This window comes from Sesamum indicum, linkage group LG8 (assembly GCF_000512975.1).
Source record: "Sesamum indicum cultivar Zhongzhi No. 13 linkage group LG8, S_indicum_v1.0, whole genome shotgun sequence".
In the NCBI taxonomy this organism is placed as follows: Eukaryota; Viridiplantae; Streptophyta; class Magnoliopsida; order Lamiales; family Pedaliaceae; genus Sesamum; species Sesamum indicum.
The window spans coordinates 12,202,661-12,222,997 of record NC_026152.1 but is presented as its reverse complement, the minus strand read 5'-3'; the positions used below and the strand labels follow the sequence as shown (position 1 = coordinate 12,222,997).

Below are 20,337 nucleotides of genomic sequence, written 5' to 3'. Positions count from 1 at the left end.
TTGTTATGGAAGAACTTCAGAATCCATGAGCAATGGAAACATGATGAGTAATATCAGAACTTGTGCAGTTCTTTGATATATGGTCTTGGCCTTGTTACTAGTTCTGTATGATTGCTCCTTTGTGTGTTTGCTAGTTTGCTTTGCCCCTCTTTTAGTGATCAGCTTTCTAGTAGCATGGTCGAGAGCTCTATCTGGACCGTAAAAAAATTGTGACCTCTGTTTCAGGTTTTGGCAAATAAAGTATAGCCAATCAATCGGTAACTAATACTGAGAGAGACGAAATATGCTTCTCCTATATGCAGTTTGGTTCTTTTTTTTCTTCTTGTTGTGACCTCATTATACAAGTAGTAGTGATTTCCTCATATAATGCTATTGCTAATTAACAATTTGACTTTTAGAACTGTTGCAAATTTTTGTCATTATGGTACTTAATTGGCTGAAAGAGGCTGATCTGGTGAGATCTTGAAACAGGTGTGTTCTTCTTGGAGCCAGCTGTGGTGCAAATATTGCTAACTATGTTGCACGGTATGCGGTCGAGGCAGGCAAGCGTCTAGACCCCGTAAGAGTGGTGGCTCAAGTCCTCATGTACCCTTTCTTCATTGGAAGCATTCCCACACCTTCTGAGATCAAACTATGTAATTCTTATCTCTATGACAAATCTATGTCTTTGCTCGCGTGGAAACTCTTCCTACCAGAAGACAAATTAAACTTGGACCACCCAGCCGGCAACCCTTTCAACCCTGTACGGGAAGTACCCCTGAAACTCATGCCACCAACACTGACAGTTGTGGCTGAGCACGATTGGATGCGTGACCGTGCTATTTTATACTCAGAGGAGCTTCGAAAGGCTAAAATAGATGCCCCCCTTCTTGATTACAAGGACACAATTCATGAATTTGCGACCCTTGATGCGCTTCTCAAGACCCCTGAAGCCCAAGCTTGCTCTGAGGACATTGCTATATGGGTGAAGAAATATATATCTCTGAGAGGTCATGAGTTTTCTTATTGAGTGAATTGGAACAGAGAAACTCCATTTTGTGGTGGTACGATTTGTAGAAGCGCAGACAACTCCCCACTCTCTTCAAACTGGGAAGCTATTAGTGTCGGTGACATCATTTGGAGTAAATTTTGGTGGGCTCGGCCATGGGATTCTGTGTAGTGGCTGAGATATATGGAAAGGACTGAGAAATTTGTGCAAACTCTGGTATACAGGTTGAGGTAGTGGAGTTTTTCCTTTTTTTCCTGTATTTTTTTCCTGTAAGATAGATAATGCTAGTGTATATTATGATGTTGGTCTCCGAAAATCTGGAAGCCAGTTTTCCTGATTGAAGACCGAGAGTCATCGGTTTTACAATTTATTCTTTTTGACACTGAGCTCTCTTTTTGTACAGGAACAAGAGAATAAATGTGTAATTTTTTGTAACTTGATTATCATCTGTATGAAAATTTGACCGTTTTAAAGGATCATGATGGATTTTATTGAAGTCATTCTGTATCTGCATTTGCTATGTGATTTAGACAAACACAATTACAAGATTTAACCATTGGAACACCATGACTACTTTCCTGCACGGCGAGCCAAACGGAGATGGCCTTGAAAACAGCGTTCCGTCACTGCCGGCAGGCTCTAAACATAGAACTTGATTCTCTAATTCACCTAAGGTCATATACTAATGATGCTAACAATTTGAACATAAGTTCAGCTCTCACATCAGCTTTAAGCTCCAAGAAGATCACACTACACCTACTTAGCAACTGTACCACAAAAGATTTCTTGGAGGCCCTGATGTAAAATAACTATTCTACAATCTTTGAGTCTTCAGGTACAGTGATGCTCAAAGAATGGTGTCTGATCTCTTCTTTCTGTACATAGGCCGCAGTGATTCTTTAGAGATGTGTGCCCCCACTGAAAGATCTGTTTTAGAATTTTCAAAGGACCACAATGTAAATAACAAAAACTTCTGGCCTGCTGACACTCCACGTGTGCAATTACTGGATTTTCCAGACTTCCAATTCTCTCAGCCAAAAGAAAAGCCATAAAATGTGAAAAAAGAAATAAAACAAAAGGAAACTGAAATTTTGTGGATAAGCTTTAGCCAGTAACACATACTTTCCCTCCTAGCAAACATCAAACATTAATCAAGAATCTTGAAACAGTTGAAAGTTTTTCAGTTCTTCTGAAGAGAGTTCTGTTATGGAGGTGGGAATGTCTTTGAATCCACTGGTGAGACTGCCCTTATCATCAAATGGAAGAACACATGAAGATTCACTCATCAGACACTCACTGTTTTCCACAAAAACAACAACAGCCCAGAAACCATACCAGCAGAAAAGGCAGCATAGATTGCTGGTAGTTGAAGCAAAAGGAAAGAAAGGAATGGCGGCCAGACAATACCAGCGGGCACCCCCTCCTCCTCTGCCCAAGCTTGAAGATGATGGCAACCCAAAATTTGTTATCTTTATTCGCGTGGCAAATGTTTGTTCCCCCCCCCCCCCCTCTCACACACACACCACACACGCCACACACCAAGATTCTTGGACGACTTCTTTATCTTGTGTTTCTTTCTTTTCTTGGTAATCATTTTGTTCAAGTTTGAGTTTTTATTGTGTAGCTCGAGGGAAAATGTATGGTCATGGATGATTATAGTTACTGTCTTACTGATGTTATGATTTTGAACATTGCTTGTTACTAGTTCTAGGGGAATTAATGACTTGAGGCAGACAAGGTTTGCAATTTTAGAGCAAAATAGATGGGGAAAATCTTAATTTGCTAAAGGGCAATAAAATTGAAAACCTTTTTGATTGTAAATGTGTCTTTTTTAGTAGGGTCGTCCAGCCTATCTTTCTCTTCATCATATTATCTTGTACGACTCTTTGGAATCTTGTGAGATTTGATCAGAACTCAATGAGTAAGCCCATTGAATTCATATGTCCCTCTGTCGTTATCAAGTATCTCTCTCGTTGAATGGTTGGTGAATATGCACCTATCGATCTTGAATTGCATTAAGCTCTCTATTTCTGAAGCTTTCAGCTTGCGGTTACGAAAGTTTGCTGTTTTCATCTTGGTCAGGTTTACCTTTGGTACCCCCTGAATATCGTAACGGGTGGCACAACAGCGAAAATCATGGTTTCTGCAAAGGATAATTTTCTGGGGAAATATATCTACAAGGATACTCTAGCTAGGAATCTTGCAGCAGTTATTTATAGAGTGAGTTTCCAGCTGTTGAAATTTTGCTGCATTCATTGATGAGTGACTATTGCACCAAATTTTCGTCTATTACTATCTATGGATGGTGAAGAGCAGCTCTGTCTCATTTCTTGTTTTGAACTTTGGCTAAGATGAAATACTTCTTTATGACATGGAAAGCTTTTGATCCTACAAAATCTTGCTTGTTAAAACATAGAAACAGTTCTCGCTAAGTAGTTCTTTTTGTTTGCGGGGCTATTATTTTTGCCTCCCTCTTCCTTTGGGGGGAAAGAAAAGCAGAATGATCTTACTAAATGGGCTACTGTAATTTGTGTGAAGAAAGAGCTTTAAAGATGATATTTGCATATTATTGTAAAGAATTTATCTGAATAGTGAAGAAATATTTTCTCAAGGCCTCTTCAATTTGTTTTGTTCCATGACATGCTTATATTATGGAGAAGTCTTAATTTCATCCTTTTCGTAATCTTTTATATCTTTTTTGACTAGATCTTATCGTACTTAGGATTGGATCTATATAGCTTGGAAGCAGTAGCTTTAGGCAGATAGTTTGATGACATATATATACAATCTGCAGCTGCACGTCTTAGCTATTATGGTTTTGACTTTTTACATGACTTTAAAAGACCACATTTTCTTCTTTGTATATTCTATTGAAACAGGATGAGAAGGAAATACAGAAAATGGCTATGAAACAGTTCCGCGTGCTGCGTTCAGCGACTGACTTCCGATATGGCTACAAACTTGTTGTAATGTTTCTAATCTCTGCTTTCCATTTTGTTCTGGTTTCAGACTCATACGATGCACAAAAAAGTTGAAAAATGAAAATTCAAATGTCAGAAACTTTTTGTTTTCTGATATCCTATGCTCTTAACATGCAGGAAAACAACAATCTAAGGGCTGCACTGGCCGCAAATGATGTAATTGAGGTAATAACCAATCGCCAACTCATTTTATCCTTTAGGCCTCATAGTTAAAGGGTATTTCTTGATCATCCTCAGAGGCAAACGAACTCAATTTGGACATATTTCCAACATCAATTACACCAATCCTGGCCATTTTTCACTTCAGTGATCTGGAAAACTGCTCTAACCAAGATTTAACACTACTATGCTTTCTCTTCGAAAACCTGTCTTGGAGACCTGGAGTTTGGTCATACGGTTGCATTCCTCGTCAGCTTAAAGGTTAAAGTCTACTCTGAAATGTTCTTAGACAAAGACAGTAATAATTAATTTCTCTAAGGATGGATCTAAAGAAATCATTTGCTGCTGCTTTAAGAGTTTAAATGGTTTTAAGCACCATTGAGAATTCTTTCCTCAGATGGGCGATTTTGGATGATGGGGTGCCCAAACGTAGAAGGAATTTCGGTTTATATGTGCTGATATTTCTTTTGATGCTTAGCGCAGTAGCTGTTTCAGTTCAGATCTTCTATTTCAGTTTGGTGTTTCATCTGATGTCTCATATACGTGCAAAGTGTTTTTAATAAAGATACACTTTTTTTGCATTGTGTTTGGATTTATAATGGATTTGAACCTAGGATTTCAAATCCCTAATAACAAATCCTTCCGCTTTGTCGGGATAATTTCATATTAAAAAGGATTTCAAATTCTTTAACTCTCATTCTGAGTTATGTTTAGACGCGAGAACCCCTGTTTTTGAAAAATTACAAGTACATCCCCTCGGGGCTAGTATTGTAATATACCTTAGAGGGCGTTTGTGTAAATTTTTTTCCAATATAGTGGGTGTCAATGTAGTTTGTCTAAATATTTATAGATTTCAAATCCCTCTGAAATCTTAGGTATGGATTGATCATATCAACTTAGTGTTCATCTATTACATGATGAAAAGTAAATTGGAGAAGACGATCGGGAGTGAATTTGTATGGTTCGAAAGCCGACATATTTGCTATGATTATCTTGTTTCTCCTCTAATACATTTCGTATTTTTTCTGCAAAATTTCAGCTCCCAACACAGGATGAGCTCAAAACAGTTCTCGATAAGGTGAAGGACTTCTTCGGTGACGCTAAGGAATCTTTTGGGAAGATGACATTCTTAAACTCAGGAACTGAATCATCGGAGGAAGACATCAACCAAGATTCCAAAGAAAAATCCAAGGAAAAATCCGCGTGAGTCTGATGAACTGAACTCGATCAAACTTCTGCATGATCAGTTATTTTCATCGATTTGTAGTGTCATTTGCGCTCACCATTATGAATTCTCATCAGGGTGAAAAGCTGAGGCTAACATGCTAAAGAAAGTAACTCAAGAAGGATAGAGAACTCTACCAGCAGATGAAAATCAATGCTCTTACGCTTCATATATCGCGTTTTTCACCTGTTAAGAATCGCGTTTAAGTTTTGTACACAAGAAGTTTGACGACAATATCTGTTCATAGTTCGTTCTATTGGGAAAATTATTTTGTATTTCGGTTTCTTTCATGTTAATGGCCGCGACGAGCTGCCACCTTCTTTTAAATTAGGAATAATTACATTTACATCCCTTGATTATGATTGAATTATACAAATCACCTTTATTGCTCAAATGATTACATTGATACTACAATCCTATGTATGTGACTGATGTCCCATAACTTCGGACCAGTTTTCCGTAATGTTCTTACTGCACTAAGAAGAGGGTGTGGGGTGAGATAATTCGAAAAAATAGGAGTCATTTTTTTTGTAAAGGATAATTATATTTACACTTGTTATTTATGTTCTATTTATACAAACTGCCCCTATTCTTTTGCATTATTACAGAAATAAATCTTGATAGTAAAAATAAAGGGTAATTTTTGTAATGATGTTGACATTTCATTTGAGGGTTGGTGTATGTGGTATTTTTCTAAAAAATAGAGGGTGGTTTGTGTAAATAATGTTAATGTTTTTGGGGGTATATGTGTAATTTTTTAAATAATAGGAATGACTTACGTAAATAAATGATTAATCAGGTATGTAGATGTAATTATTGTAATTTTATCGTAATAGGAGAGTCGGTGTAATCATTTCTTAAATTTGAGGACTTTGGGAATATTTGTGTCTCGACTTGAGATGGCTGACTTTAAATAAGAGTAAAGATCACTTTGAGAGTATTCATAAATGACTTTATTGAACATCAAAATGTATTAATAGTAAAATTTGTGTACTTATCCAGACACTAAAATGATATTAATCACAAAATTTGGGCATCAAAATAATTTTTACTCGATAAAAAAGATTAAAACTGATCACGTGTGATCACGCCAAGATTATCTTAATAGACAACTTGTGTCCAAAGTACTATGATTAATTTGTGAACATTAACATTATGGGAGTGTTTGCGAAAACTTATGCTTTTAGAAAAGTAATTTTTGTAGAGAAAGTTGAAAATTGTAATAAAATCAAAAGTGGGTAGTATTTGTAAAAAAAGCAAAAAGTGGACAAAAGCAAAATTGAATAGTATTTGGGAAAAAATCACATCTACAACAAATTTAATTAATTAAATACCATTTTATCCACATATGTTAAAAAGATATTATTTTTTATTATATTTGCATTTGTTTATAATTATTGTAAAAATAATAAACTTTATTTTGCTTATTATATATCATATCTAATTTTTTTGAAATATTAATAAAAAATAGAATTTTAATTTAATAATACTTCCACCAAGTAATATAATTGTTGATTCATACACAATAACTAAACTTACACGAATAAAATAAATTATTTTATTGATTAATCATAGCCATTTAATTTATATTTTTTATAATAAATGAATAATATAATTAGACAATACCGCAAATAAAATATTTAATATGTGAAAGTGTAAATTTGATTATTGCCAAATTATTTGAATCATTTTAAATTTCAATATCAACTTCAAATGTGAAAATTTTAAAACAAATAAAAACCGGTAAAGTTGAACCAAAGCTATTATAATGAGGATAAAGTAGTAAAAATTGAAGTTGAATTTATTTACAAAAAAGTCAAAGCCAAAGGTGTTTTTAACTTTTGATCTAAAAATACTTCTTTTAATAATTTTAGAAATATTATTAGCATTTCAAACACCTCAAAAGTATTTTTTTAAAAAATTAAAAATTAAAAATTATTTTTTGAAACTCGCACAAACACTCCCTGTGTTAATGAAGTATCATGGAACTAAGGATGTCCACAATATGACACCTATCTTTCCACATATCATTGCATGCTTTCTAATTGTAACTAAAAGAAACATATGAAAAGGATTGATAGTGAGATTGATTGTGCACAAGAGAAAGTCCATTTAGTGGCAGAACCAATGGTTTCTACAATTTGTAGGCAAATGGTAATTAAAATATGCACATTAAACATTTTAATATGTACAGTGAAATACCAACTTTGTGGATCTTGTAAGATTTGAATTATAATATACTTCTTTTTCAGGTACGTTTTGTATCACAAACAAATTTGACCTTCATAAATGGATTTAACGTCTGCGAACGGATCTAACCACCTTTTCAATTCAGCGATTCTTAGTCAGTTCATAGAACTCGACAGTGTCTTTTTTAATGTCCACATTCTATATCCTAGAACTATTTGATGGTTCTCTACTAGATAACTAATAGTATTTTAGGACGTGGGATATTTTATATTTTTTATGTGACTGAGGAAATGTAGCAATTGATGTGTATTTATAATATATGGATTCTCTAGTTATAATAGAGTCACATAGACTTGTAATCCAATGCAAACTTTCTTTTTAACTCTAGGGATAGTTACACTCCTCTCTCTTGAGGTTTGATATAGTTACACGTAACCCTCTTATGGTTTGAGAAATTATATCTAAAATAGATTCCTAACATTCTATATTTTAACTATCCCAATATATTTCACTTTTGTGCCACTTCGGCAAAATTCAGTATTTCCTACATTACACCACAACTTAAAAAATCATGGTAATGAATACCATCTAACATGTTAGAAAGGATCAATGACGAAAAGCTTTAGTTTTGACCATATTTATATCATCATTTGTCGTAATTTTAGTTGTGACCAAAATTTTCACCTTGATTTTGAGTTGTGGTTAATATCTTGCATCACCTGCAAAAACAATAACTCATAACGATTACACAATTATGAGTTAATCAACATTTGTTATAACTATTTATTTTTATTATAGTAATTAATTATAAAAAAATTATATTTCTTTTAATACGTTGTAGCACCACAAAAGCACGAGGAGTATGGGAGTCGTTGTACTAGAACAAATAGGTAGAACGTAAATGGGTGAAATTACATTTTTAGTCACATAAAATAAGCGTTTCAATATTTTTAATCCTCAGCTTTATGAAATTTTCAAAATGATTTTAAAGTTGAAAAAACTCAACACGTTTAATTCTATGCTTTACAATTTTATTTAAAATTGGGAAAACTCGACATATTTAATCCCACAAATCCCGTAAAGTAGATGATTGAATGTGTCAAGCCTTCTTAAATTTAGAACTATTCTAAAAATTTTATAAAATAAAGAACTAAATCTATCGAATATTTTTTTTAATTTTAAAATTGTTTTAAAAATCTTATAATTCAGAAAACTAAATATATGGAACTCTATTAAAAACTTAATTTTGGCAAGTGTTATAGTCTGAATGGGCCAATTAGCCGTTGCAGATTGTGTATAGTTAAATAGGTTAGTGGGCCTTTAATAATTTATTTTTTCTCTCTAATTATTAAAAATTAAATCAAATTAGTGAGTATGATACGTTTCCATTGTCAGCTACCTCCAAACCAAACACAGAAGAAAAAAAGAAAAAAAAAAAAAGTAAAAAAGACAAGAAAAACAAAACTAGCCGTTGGTGGCAGTGCCACTCCTCAATTCAAGAACCAGACCGAGTCCCTCTCATCTCTCTGTACACAAATAATATTCAATCAAAAAGCGTCTCTTTTCCTGAAACCCTTTTGGATCTCAATTGGTCTGCGATGGCAGATTCCAACTCAAATTGAATCAAGAGAAATAAGGGGTTTTTAGGGCATTCTGGGAACAGAGGTTGAAGGGTGTGAAGCACGAGGAAATCGGTCAAGAATTGGGGAAAATTAAGTGGGCTGTTTTTGGATTTTATCATCATTGCGGGAACGAAGTCATGGGGGAATCTTCTGCGTGCCTTGTGCGTTCATTTTCGCAGCCTTCTCCTACTTCTAGTGGAGAAAAAAAGGTCAGTGTTTGTGTTTGTTGTTTTATTTGTTCCCTTTGTTTTTGTTTCTTGTTTTTCCGCTTTTTTTTTTTTAAGATCTAGTTGATTTACTATGTCTGTTGGAAAATCTCGAATTTTGCTAGAATGTTATCTCCAGTGATTCAGATGCAAAGCTTGTTGGGGTTCACTTTTCTACATTTCTTAGCCCGTTGGTGTTGGTTCTTGATTTCTTCTTGATACTGATTGGCTGTTTCTTGCATTCTCTCTTACTAGTTCAAATTGTGATGAAGGGACATTATTTTGGTTCAGTTCTATTTGTTACTATTGTTTCTTGAAAATTCTATCTTTTTCTCTCTCTAACACTCACTCACACACACACACACACACTCACTCACTCACTCACTCTCACTCTCATAAACACTGCCTTGCTCTGCCAACATCTTAACACAATTCCAGAAGAAACACTACGGTGGAAATTTGCAAATTTTTGCAAATGCTGTAAGAATTGTGTATTAGATGATTTCTGTTTGAATTGGATTTTAGTAGGTTGAGTTCTGGAAATGCCATTTTTTTTAAGTGAAACAGTTAAATCTGATCAAATGTGCGACCATATGGTGGCACTGATTTAATAATTTAAACCTTAGAAGTTTTTAAAGAGAGCATGAAAGCATGCCATGCGACCTTGTTGAATCAAGAAATTAACATCATGACAAAAATGAATTTTTCGGGTTCTGCTGCAAATTCCTATGCAGGGAAATCCTCTGCAACGGGTCCTAACAACATCAGTATCCTTTGGGAGGTTCATGTCTGAATCATTGGACTGGGAAAAATGGTCAGCTTTTACCCACAATCGGTACTTGGAAGAAGCTGAGAAGTATTCCAAGCCTGGTTCTGTTGCTGAGAAGAAAGCTTACTTTGAAGCACATTTCAAGAGAAGGAGAGCTGCAAAATTGCTTGAGCAGCAAAATGCAGCAGCTAGTGTTTTACCCACAACAAGTACGGTCGAAGATAATTCTTCCTTTGATTCAGATTTGGCTCCAAGAGACAGCTCCTCAGTCAATGAAAATATAAAGGAAGGAGAGGTTCAAACCAGGGAACCAGATTTTCCTGTTCCTCAAAATGGTTCTTATGCTGCTTCAACTGAAAGTACACTGGAAGATGCCCAGCCTGAAGTCAATGAAAATATAAAGGAAGGGGAGGTCCAAACCAGCGAACCAGATCTTTCTGTTGCTCAAAGTGGTTTGTGTACTGCTTCAATTGAAAAAACATTGGAAGTTGCCCAGCTTGGAGGAGTTGAAAAAGTTCTAAAACCACCAGTTCTCATGGAAAATCCATTAGCATCTGAAAATCATGTTGAAAATGATGGATGCATTGGTTATAGTGTGTCGAAGAAAGAGGATAAGACTTTAGACAAGGTTTGTGCATTAAAAATGACCTTCATTTATTATAATGTCTGCTAGAGAGTAAACTTACTTCCTTGGTAACTGATGTTGACTAATGTTTTCTCTAGGATGATTCTATTATGAGAAACTCAACATTGTCAACTGAGACGAATTCTGAAGTCTCTTCCTCTGAGTTGTTGACAAATGATGGTGATTCCGACAGTCCACCTTCTGATAGATGGATAATGCCTGTTCAACTCCCAAATAGTGAGAAGACTCCGGACAGCAAGAATAATGCTAGGGACTCGAGCAACAAAAGGAGATCCTATACAACATCCCTTCACATTTCTATCAATTTTGCTTCTTGTTCAAGTGAAAACCAAAAAGCTGCGTCTCCACGTGTGCCAAAGATAGCCAACTTAGGACACGTCGTCAGGGCTCCAGCCAAGAAATATAAAAACAGCAAGCTTCTTCAAACTTCAAATAGGGTGCTGTACTTTTCATCCCTGCTCTCATTTACTTCACTTAGTTCTTCTTTTGAGAAAACCCCATAATGCTTGAGTTGTATATTATCTTAAATGCAGGCATCTGTTAGTGGTTTATTCAAGCATCATTCAGCAACCCCTCTGCCGGAAAACAGGTGGTCACTTGTGTGTTCAGGCTTGGAAAAAGAAAAATAATCTCAGGATCCAGAAAAGATCTTCATAATACATTATTTACTTATGCTATGCTTCTCTCGGTTGACTATTTGATTTACAGGAGTGTAAAACCAGATGGTGATCCAGTTTCAGGAACCAAATCAGTGCATGGGAAACTACAGTCTCCATCTATAGAGTAAGCATTTTTAAGTGAGCTGCACTTTGTTTGGAGTTGTTTCAGAGTAGGTTTTGGAAGGTTTGGAAAATGAGTTTGGGTTTTGGAAAGTTTGAAGTGTGTGTATTAAGGACTGTGACTGGTGTTTGTTATTTATTTCAGAAAGTATTGGAATTCTTGAAATGGATAATAATATGTTTGGCATTGTTTCTAAAGGGCACAAAGTTATTGTAGATGTCAAATCATGTCTTTTTTTTGGTTGAAAAGTATTTAAAATTGATGAAAATATATTTTACATTGTACTTTGAGAACAGAAGAATTACTATGGATGTCAACTCATGCATTGATAGTGGGTGTTTTGTATAATTAATATATAAAGAGGGGACAATAGGCGTTGAGTTCATTTTGGATATTTTTGACAGTGGGAGTTCTATTGGTTTTAAACCAGTCAAAACCTTAATACATGATGTTTGGAGTATTTTTTAGTCCGTTTTAAGAGCTGGCAAAATATGAAACCAAACAGAAGGTTGCTTTCTGTTGATGGCTGTAAAGATGGTATTAGCACTGTATCATAACACTTTTTTCCGAACTTTTCAGCTCCAAGTTTTCAAATATATTTGGAAGTAAAGTACGATCACAGACTGTGCCTTCTTCGTTCACCTTCAAGAGTGAAGAAAGAGCAGCAAAACGTAAAGAGGCAAGTCATATGTCATTGGAATTTTATGCTCAAAGCTCTACAAAATTGTTCATTACTTCTGATGCTTGTGCTTTATTTATCCTACTTCAGTTTTTTCAGAAGCTTGAGCAGAAGTCGAAATCAAAGGAGACGGAGAAACAACAACTACATGGAAGATCACAGGTTTCTTCATAACTGCTATCTTAAATTGATTTGTGTTCACACACATAATATCTAAAGTAATTAAGTATGCAATGGGTGAAAAACTCACTGGAAAAATGCAATAAAGTATTCTATACACTTCTTATTTGGGGCACATCTCCAAATCAGCCAGCAGTGAATCTCGCAGGTGAAAATGGGGCAGTGCCAAGTCCTTAATAGTAAGGCTAAATATCTGTATTAGTCCCTCATTTCTTCTTTTTATCCCACTTTAGTCCTCATCTTCAGATGCACCATAATAATTCCTCATCTCCTAAATATATCTAATTAAAGTCTCTGGCAGCGGATAGAATATTCCACCGAAAAGGGGTAAACTTGGAAAAAGGCCAAATCCTTGTATATAGTCTTTCATAAAATATCATTACATCACGTATCATGGTCTTATTTGCATGAAAAAAGAATACAAAATGTCTTGAAAAAACACAAGACCAAGTCCTTAATAGTAAGGCCAAATCTCTGTATTAGTTCCTCATTTCTTCTTTTTATCCCACTTTAGTCCTCATCGGTCAAATGCAGCATAATAATTCCTCATCTCCTAAATCTATCTAATTAAAGTCTTTGGCAGTGGAGGGTAAACTAGGAAAAACACCAAATCCTTGTATTAAGTCTTTCATAAAATATCATTACATCACATGTGATGGTCTTATTTGCATGAAAAAATCACAAAATATTTTAAAAAACAACAAGACCCTGTATAAAACAGATGTCATTGCAATTCTCCACGAAATGAAATACAAACCAGTTGCAAAAAAAAGAAAAGAAAAAGTTTTAAATGCCATTATAATGACATCGCATCATGTACTACAATATGCTTTGCAACAAAAAATTCATAACATACCATATACATTATTTTCATAAGTGGACTTTTAGTTGGTGTAGATTTCATTAAGCAGGGTAATGGGGTGTGACATTAAAATCCTTGCAGAGTACTGCATGACCAGAACTTGAGCTGAAAAAAGAGAAATTACAGAAGCTAGGAAGAGTACATGATGGTAACACTGTCATGGACTTTAATGAGATATATAAAGGAGATGAAGGGCTATTATGGTGCATTTGAAAGATGAGGGATTAACGTGGGATGATAGACTGATGAAGAGATTTGGCCTATAGAAATCACAGAAAGAACCTCCTTTGAGACTGAGCTGACTTTAGTTTTAGTGGTTGATGAGTGTTCTCAAGAAAATGTCTGTGCACTTGCTTTTATCTAGAACAGAAACAGAGTTCTATATAGTTTCTGTTTACCAGATAAGATATCGAACTCATCAACTTTTCTGTGTGCAGGTCAAAACAAGAAGTAACTTTAAGGATCTTCGCAGTTCCATTGCGCTGAAAGTAATAAAAGATGCGTGTGTTCCTTCAACAACTGAATTACCAAGTAATTTAACAAAAAAGGTACCATGTTCTAGCTCCTTTTTGCTAGTTAGCTACCTCCTTTTTGCTTCATATGGAATCATAAGATCTATGTGACAATGACAAGTGGTGTTTTGTCATATATAGTCGTGCTCATATGGCAAACATCTGATACATGCACACGCACACATGTGTATGTGTGTGTATAACTTGCTAGTCCCACCAATTTCAGATATTTGTGAATGGGTCAAGGCCAATATTATCTTGGTGTTTTAGCTGGTTGAAACTTGAAATGTCTGCAGATCCCAACAGTGAGACCTTATGTTCCTAAAGTTGAAGAACGGGCTGCTTTCAAAGCACAAGATAATGATTCAAGACCTCCTTGGAGGCTTGCAATGAAGACAGAGAGGTTCAAGGATGCTACTGGAAAGAATAGCCGTCTGCCAATCAGTTCTGCAAAATGTTTCTCAAGGAAAGGCATGAATGAAAATGCTTCACCAAATATCCAGCTTTGATTGCATTACTGATTGACAATCAGCACCAGTTGTGGGGAAAGACCTTATTTACAGCTGTGATATGATTTAGAACCACCATCTATATGCAATGTCAAAGATTAGTTATAGCTGCACATCGCACATTAGGATTTGTATAGTCGCCCTGTAGATTTTTGTTTGCTGCTTTCAGTATTAACTGAAACTAAAAGTTGTGGGGTTCTCTCTTCTAAGACCCTTTTTGTAGTTTCTGGAGCTAGGAGTGAAGAGGTCAAATTTTTGTTTGTAATGGCTAGTTGCTACTGTCAGTTGGATATATATTATAGAAGTTTCTTATGCGCTTAATGTCAAGCAGTGATGTACTTCTATACATTGGTGTGTCTTTGATTCTGTGCAAAATTATTGATCTCATCATCGTTGGTGTTTACTGATCCCATCTACCATACACCCGTTGAATGTGTAAATTGAAAAGTGTGTAATATCAGTTCTATATGTTGCGGTTGAAGATACTGTCCTGGAGGTTTAAGCATATCGCGAAATATCTTGAGTTTTATAACCTTTTCAGGATCATTTTACGTTACAAATTTCCCTTGAGTAACTTTCAAACAAGAATGCTCAAATAGTAGTTCCTGGTCAATTATCATCAAATCAAAAGCAGAGGATAGTTTGTGCACACTCAGAGGCACCTGGATTATTAGAAAGTTGCCTTTCTTCATTGAAGATTAACATTCCAATAACTAGTGAAAGTCATGTAATAAATAGACCTTGGTCTGTTACATAGCCCATTGACAATGGTAATCACACTAAAAATTCACTGAATTATGAAAATATGGAGCATCAACAATGAGCCCTTGATTACTGAAATCAACTGATTCTGTATTAACAAGTCCCGGATCCGGTGGAGAAAAGTCGTTTTGATAACTGATGAACTCCTCATCTGACAACCTAAGAGCTGATCCAATTCCAGCAATCAAGTTCTTCTGGGAAGATTCCATATTATCATACAGATTCTGTTCCAAGCTGTAGTTCGTTGTGCCCCACACAGAACATGGAAAAGGCTCCGGTTGAACAGAAAACAAGGCAGCTGAATTTTCGACTTTGACATGGCTTCGGTTTTGGGCATAGTAAAGGTTGATGTTCGGTTCTATAGGTTTATCTGTTTCTCTGCTCGAAGATGTAGAATTGTGGGAGACAGAATCAGCTTGGAGCTGAGGCATAGGAAGTGGGAGGTGATCAAACAATTGCTCTGACTGAAAATGTGGTCTGGTTTCTTGTTTGAATTGAAATGAAGGAACTCCCCCACTCCAAGAGTACTGAGCGTCGATCTTGGATTCAGGTCTTACTTCTGAAGGCAATGGTCCAAAAGAGTGATTAGAACTCATCCTTAGGTTACTGCTCAATGGAGTATCAGTCATGTCTGCTGATAATGCTGTCTTGGGTTCTGTCGCTACTGAAAGAACTCCTTTCACATTTGCATTGCAGATTTTTGCATCATGATTATGGATCATAATCTCCTTTTCATGAACATATACAACATTTTGTGGCACGGTGAGTGAGTTCCGACTAATTGAACTTTGAAGGCAAACATTTCCAGCAGGCTCCTTAGAATAGATATCTGAGAACTTTAGCCCTCCAGATACCGCTTTTAGCTTGTTTTCTTCCTGCATCCGGCTCAAATAGAGACGATACTTCTGACAGCATCAAGAAAGGAAGAACTTAGGGTATTTGAATCCATAACTTCTTCATGATATTTAGCCATTTTTCATAAAGATTAAACCAAATAGCTGATGAACTCTGCTTCAGATAGTTCTGTAAACCTTTAAGCTGTAGCGAGATAAACTTCATTCTTTCAGTAATATAGAAAAGCAAAAAACACGATGACATTTACCTGCAAGTGACTGGCAACGTTTTCTCTCGTTAGGCTTGGTACTCCCATCAACTCGAGTATTTTCTTAGGGCCAACTTCTGTAAAACAACAATAAGTCGATAGCTATCTCTAAGTAATTTAAATGGAGATAAGTTCGAAGGTTAAGATATTGCTTTTAGGATTGTTATTCCATGCTGATTGCTGAGAAATGACAAAGATGATGAACTTACTGTTTAATCCAATCTGATGCACAGCTTTCTCAAACTTCTGATGAAGATCCATGTCCCAAAACAACCTGGGTTTCTTCTTGGAGGAAGGATCACCATATTCTCCATCATGGCACTTGTTTTCAACACCTTTTCTTTTCTTTCCAGAAACAATACATCTGCTAAATGAGCAATGATCATTAGATGGCTGTTTTCCATTTCTTGTCATCTGAGTTACATCAAGGCTTTCTTGGCCTTCAGTATCTCTAGCCCCGTGCATCCTTTTTCGGATCACATGTTGCCATATGTTCTGAAGCTCTTTTATTCTTAGTGGCTTGAGAAGATAATCACAAGCACCATCTTGAATCCCTTTCATCACCCTGCTTGTTGTTCCATCAACGGACATCACTGTGTGGGATCATTGTTTCCGCTCAAAGTTCTATAATAAATAAAATAAAGAAGATAACTAGTTCAAAAGCAGCAACAAGTATTGGTGGCAGAAAACTCACTTATCACAGGAAGATCCATTTTCCCACCAACGTGCTCTAGAAGCTTGAAACCATCCATGTCGGGCATGTTCACATCAGATATTACAATGTCAAATCCATCTTTTCGTGCCTGAAGCAGGTCCAGTGCCTCTTGCGTTAATTTACATGTCGTTACTGCAACTCACAAAAGCAAAAGTTGGAGAAGGACAGAACTACCTCATATCTTCAAAATATAAATTTTCAAGGAACCTCCTCCCAAACCTCAACAGGAAAGAGAAAAAGGAAAGGGAGAGAGGGAGAAGGGCCAATGCACAGGATGAGGAGCAAAACAACCATTATCATGTCTAGTTGGAAACTCACAATGCACAAATTGTGTTATTTACCGGCATGAATGCACAAATAGCAACTTTATTTAACATGTCTGGCAAGAAAGTAATGATTTTGTAATGAATACTGGGAAACAGAGTTCTTTAGCTGCATGGACGTTTACGGCATAAAATCCTGCTCATAAACTACTCCTAAAAGCATTCATCTTTAAAGTGAAAACCAACAAGAGTCGAATTGATGCTTTTACAACCAAGTAGACTTCAGATATGTGAAGTGTGATAATAACAAATACATCGCAAGAAACAAACTTTACCAACAAAAAGAACAGAGAGTAAAAGCAAAAGGGAAATGGAATTTCATCCAAGCATGATACATTTTTTCCGACAAAAAGAGAAGAAAACGAGAAAGACCATCATAGTTGCATTTCTTGAGCATTTTCTCAACAATCTTCAAGCACGTCGGATCATCTTCCACAACAAGAACCCGAAGACCTGCTGGGAACGAACCGGACCTCGGAGATGAGAACCCACTTGAATCCATAAAAAAAGCTTGGACTTTTAGCGGAAACGAGGAAGAAAGATTCACCACCACTGAAACTGCTATGCTCATATATCCAAATGAGAATGTGGATATATAGGAATTGATAACAAGAGAGAGAGGGAGAGTTTGTTTGAAAATGGAGAGAGTCTTGTGGATTTTCAACAGCCGAAGACGAGAAACAAGAAAACGGCGCTGCATAACGGTTTCTTGGACACGTCATCCTTTTGGATTCCCACTTCACTTGAATCATTTATCTATTTCTCATAATTTTATATTTTAGATCACTTTGTATATATTTTAAATGATAAATTACAAGATTGTCTGAATTTAATGTTTTCAATTGATATAGTTATTAATTTAAGATATTATCAAAATTAAATTAGACAATAGTAATATTAATTTATATAAATATCACTAAAATTAACATAATTATATGGATTTTTTTGTAGAATCAAAAAGTGAAGAAACTTTTTAGCCCATTCATAAATTTTTCTTGACTCAAATTATTCATATTTATGTATGAAGGTTAGTTGATTTGAGGAACCAAAAAAAAAAGGTAAGTTTTTAATGAATTTTTTTATTATTGAAAATATTGATACCGAAACTTAATTATTAAAAATGAACTTCTATCCAATATTTATATATTTGGCCTTCTCAGATCAATTTTAATGGTGGGTTGAAGAGCTCTCAAAAGCTCTTTTAAAAATATTTTAAAACACTATAAAATATTCTAAACTTATATATAGAATTTTCTTTAAACTTCTCTCAGTTTTTGTATTTGTATAAATAATTATTTCAAATCTTTTACCGTTCTTAAATTCATGCTACATTCAGTTCTTTTGAATTGTGCTTTAAATATTAACGTCTATATGTATGTGGGCTCCTTTGAAACGAGTCATTCGGAAGTTATTCATATATAAGTATCTCTTTTTATTTTCTTTTTCTAGAGAAATAAATAAGAAATTCTGAATATCCTATTACTTTAATACATTTTAAAAAAATATGAGTATTTTTTTAAAAATATTTGTCATTTTAAATAAATAGTTTGAGTGCACAGATTAAGACACTCTATTACAATAAATTAAATAATTAACCAAGATGTTTTCTTTTGCTTGCAGTCATAAAAATCATACAAAAAAGTTTTCCCTTTTTAAAGGAAAATCGAAGTTGGTTCCCAAATGTGGTTTATCCGAATCGACGTCCCACATCATTTCTTCTTGTCGGATCAAACTCAGAAACTTGTATCTCTTTAAGGAATTCAGAAAACTGGAATTCTCCACTTCTCTTCAATAAGATACATAAATCATAAACTTCCTAATTCAGCGGCTATTGATCCTTCTTTATCCTCAAAATGGAAGAAGGCGAAGTGGGAGAAGGGGATCGATAACTTAGAAACAAGGATTAATTACACATAGATCCCTCTTGAATATAATAGTCATTTTTGCTAGTTTTTTAGTCTTTGTGTGTTCAAATACATGAGACGAAGGTTATAAAATCTATTGCATAAAAATGTCTCATTCAGTTAGCTACTTCCACAAGATAAGGGAGCTGTAAGAATTGCCTCAAAGGCACCCTTTCAGCATTGATTCTTGAAATTGAACTCAACCACAAGTCCACTTCAATAAGACAATCTTCTTAGCCAAAAACCAAGAAAAGATCAATATCACAAGCTATCATTGCATGTAACATTAGTTTCTTTACTGGATCAAACTATTACATCATAGTCCAGCATACTACATTTGCTGATTCAGAACATCAGTTCTACTCAGGTTGCAAAAAGCTGAGTTGAATCTTTGATGTCTCCTGTCTTCTTCACTAGACTTCAGGTATGTCGAGTGGATGCCGACGATCAACCCTCTTGGCTAACGTTAATCATTGGTTTGATGTACGAATTCATGTTACCGGCTCTTGCAAGAACTGACCTAGCAAATGACCTACGAATATGTACAAGATTACTCTATGAGAGATCAGCACTTGTGTTTCATTACAACTCACATCAAATAGTTGTACATGAGCAAGTTGTCTTCCGATGCTACAAGTGGCAACTTGTCGATGTATAGGTAGAAGCGTCTTAGGTTCTCCTTGGCAAGAGTAATGGCGTCCACCACATCAGAGTTGCCCGTCAGAACCCACAAATCTCCCGACGTCACTCTCTTTAAGCTGCCTCGACAAAAAGGGCACGATCGGGACCTGACGGACCTGAGCAAAAACCACTCTATAGACTTGAAAAACGTTGTATTTTTCAACCGATGAAACGAACGTATATAGAGGTGAGAATGGACTATACCAGTCATTGAAACAGCTTATGCACATTGAGTGGCCACAGACAGGCAGTACAACCTTGGAGTCCAGTTCCATACATATTCCACATTCGTCGTCTCTGTCAGCATCTGCACAAGACTTTGTGTTATTCTCAACAGCATCAGAGACTTGGGACCTCTTAAGGTTGTCCTCCATGAGTCCCACCAGATTGCCCTCAAGTTGCTTCAGCATTGGGTATATGACAGCTGCGGGGAGGAAACATTTTCAAGAATCAAACAAATCCCGTATGTTGGACAAGAATCCGAGGAAATTGATGTACATACCATAGAATTCCCCAAGAGTGGCTTTCCTTTCTTCAGGGCT

General features: G+C 35.5%; 5 protein-coding genes across 5 annotated transcripts in view; 3 read left to right on the top strand and 2 right to left on the bottom strand.

The window, feature by feature from the left end:
• The window catches only part of LOC105168360 (probable carboxylesterase 11), a 2,686-nt gene extending 1,198 nt beyond the window's left edge, over positions 1–1,488 (top strand). The window contains exon 2 of the mRNA XM_011088418.2: positions 472–1,488. Within this exon, the coding sequence (XP_011086720.1) occupies positions 472–1,009 (538 nt within the window). The 3' untranslated portion in view covers positions 1,010–1,488. The remainder of the gene's footprint in view (positions 1–471) is intronic.
• On the top strand, positions 2,055–5,747 carry LOC105168359 (protein HHL1, chloroplastic). Its single transcript, XM_011088417.2, has 6 exons — positions 2,055–2,476; positions 3,071–3,208; positions 3,868–3,954; positions 4,087–4,134; positions 5,168–5,331; positions 5,431–5,747. Exons 1-6 carry the CDS (start codon positions 2,195–2,197, stop codon positions 5,441–5,443), a joined length of 732 nt encoding a protein of 243 aa, XP_011086719.1. The 5' UTR covers positions 2,055–2,194; the 3' UTR covers positions 5,444–5,747.
• On the top strand, positions 8,934–14,629 carry LOC105168358 (protein WVD2-like 7). Its single transcript, XM_011088415.2, has 9 exons — positions 8,934–9,374; positions 10,106–10,768; positions 10,864–11,223; positions 11,320–11,375; positions 11,495–11,569; positions 12,146–12,245; positions 12,336–12,407; positions 13,725–13,835; positions 14,096–14,629. The coding sequence occupies exons 1-9, from the start codon at positions 9,303–9,305 to the stop codon at positions 14,306–14,308; spliced, it is 1,722 nt and encodes a 573-aa protein (XP_011086717.1). The 5' UTR covers positions 8,934–9,302; the 3' UTR covers positions 14,309–14,629.
• Positions 15,088–17,715, bottom strand: LOC105168671 (two-component response regulator ORR26). The gene is made up of 5 exons (XM_011088802.2): positions 17,583–17,715; positions 16,867–17,019; positions 16,382–16,765; positions 16,173–16,249; positions 15,088–15,975 (listed from the first exon to the last, which is right to left on the bottom strand). Exons 1-5 carry the CDS (start codon positions 17,710–17,712, stop codon positions 15,088–15,090), a joined length of 1,632 nt encoding a protein of 543 aa, XP_011087104.1. The 5' UTR covers positions 17,713–17,715.
• The window catches only part of LOC105168670 (peroxisome biogenesis factor 10-like), a 1,936-nt gene continuing 933 nt past the window's right edge, over positions 19,335–20,337 (bottom strand). Inside the window, exons 3-6 of the mRNA XM_020696035.1 lie at positions 20,298–20,335; positions 20,000–20,219; positions 19,723–19,911; positions 19,335–19,646 (exon numbers count right to left, since the gene is read on the bottom strand). Of these exons, the coding sequence (XP_020551694.1) occupies positions 19,562–19,646; positions 19,723–19,911; positions 20,000–20,219; positions 20,298–20,335 (532 nt within the window). The 3' untranslated portion in view covers positions 19,335–19,561. The remainder of the gene's footprint in view (positions 19,647–19,722; positions 19,912–19,999; positions 20,220–20,297; positions 20,336–20,337) is intronic.

What these genes read in the sequence shown, in the direction of transcription:
- LOC105168359 (XM_011088417.2), top strand. Translation starts at nt 2,195, where the DNA reads ATGGAGGTGGGAATGTCTTTGAATCCACTGGTGAGACTGCCCTTATCA. An exon ending in TTGCAGCAGTTATTTATAGA is followed by an intron (nt 3,209 to 3,867) that starts GTGAGTTTCCAG and finishes CTATTGAAACAG; the next exon opens with GATGAGAAGGAAATACAGAA. An exon ending in GATATGGCTACAAACTTGTT is followed by an intron (nt 3,955 to 4,086) that starts GTAATGTTTCTA and finishes CTTAACATGCAG; the next exon opens with GAAAACAACAATCTAAGGGC.
- LOC105168358 (XM_011088415.2), top strand. Translation starts at nt 9,303, where the DNA reads ATGGGGGAATCTTCTGCGTGCCTTGTGCGTTCATTTTCGCAGCCTTCT. An exon ending in CTTCTAGTGGAGAAAAAAAG is followed by an intron (nt 9,375 to 10,105) that starts GTCAGTGTTTGT and finishes ATTCCTATGCAG; the next exon opens with GGAAATCCTCTGCAACGGGT. An exon ending in AACTACATGGAAGATCACAG is followed by an intron (nt 12,408 to 13,724) that starts GTTTCTTCATAA and finishes TTCTGTGTGCAG; the next exon opens with GTCAAAACAAGAAGTAACTT.
- LOC105168671 (XM_011088802.2), bottom strand. Translation starts at nt 17,712, where the DNA reads ATGGATTCAAGTGGGTTCTCATCTCCGAGGTCCGGTTCGTTCCCAGCA. An exon ending in CAAGAAATGCAACTATGATG is followed by an intron (nt 17,020 to 17,582) that starts GTCTTTCTCGTT and finishes TGTGAGTTGCAG; the next exon opens with TAACGACATGTAAATTAACG. An exon ending in ACGTTGCCAGTCACTTGCAG is followed by an intron (nt 15,976 to 16,172) that starts GTAAATGTCATC and finishes TGATGCTGTCAG; the next exon opens with AAGTATCGTCTCTATTTGAG.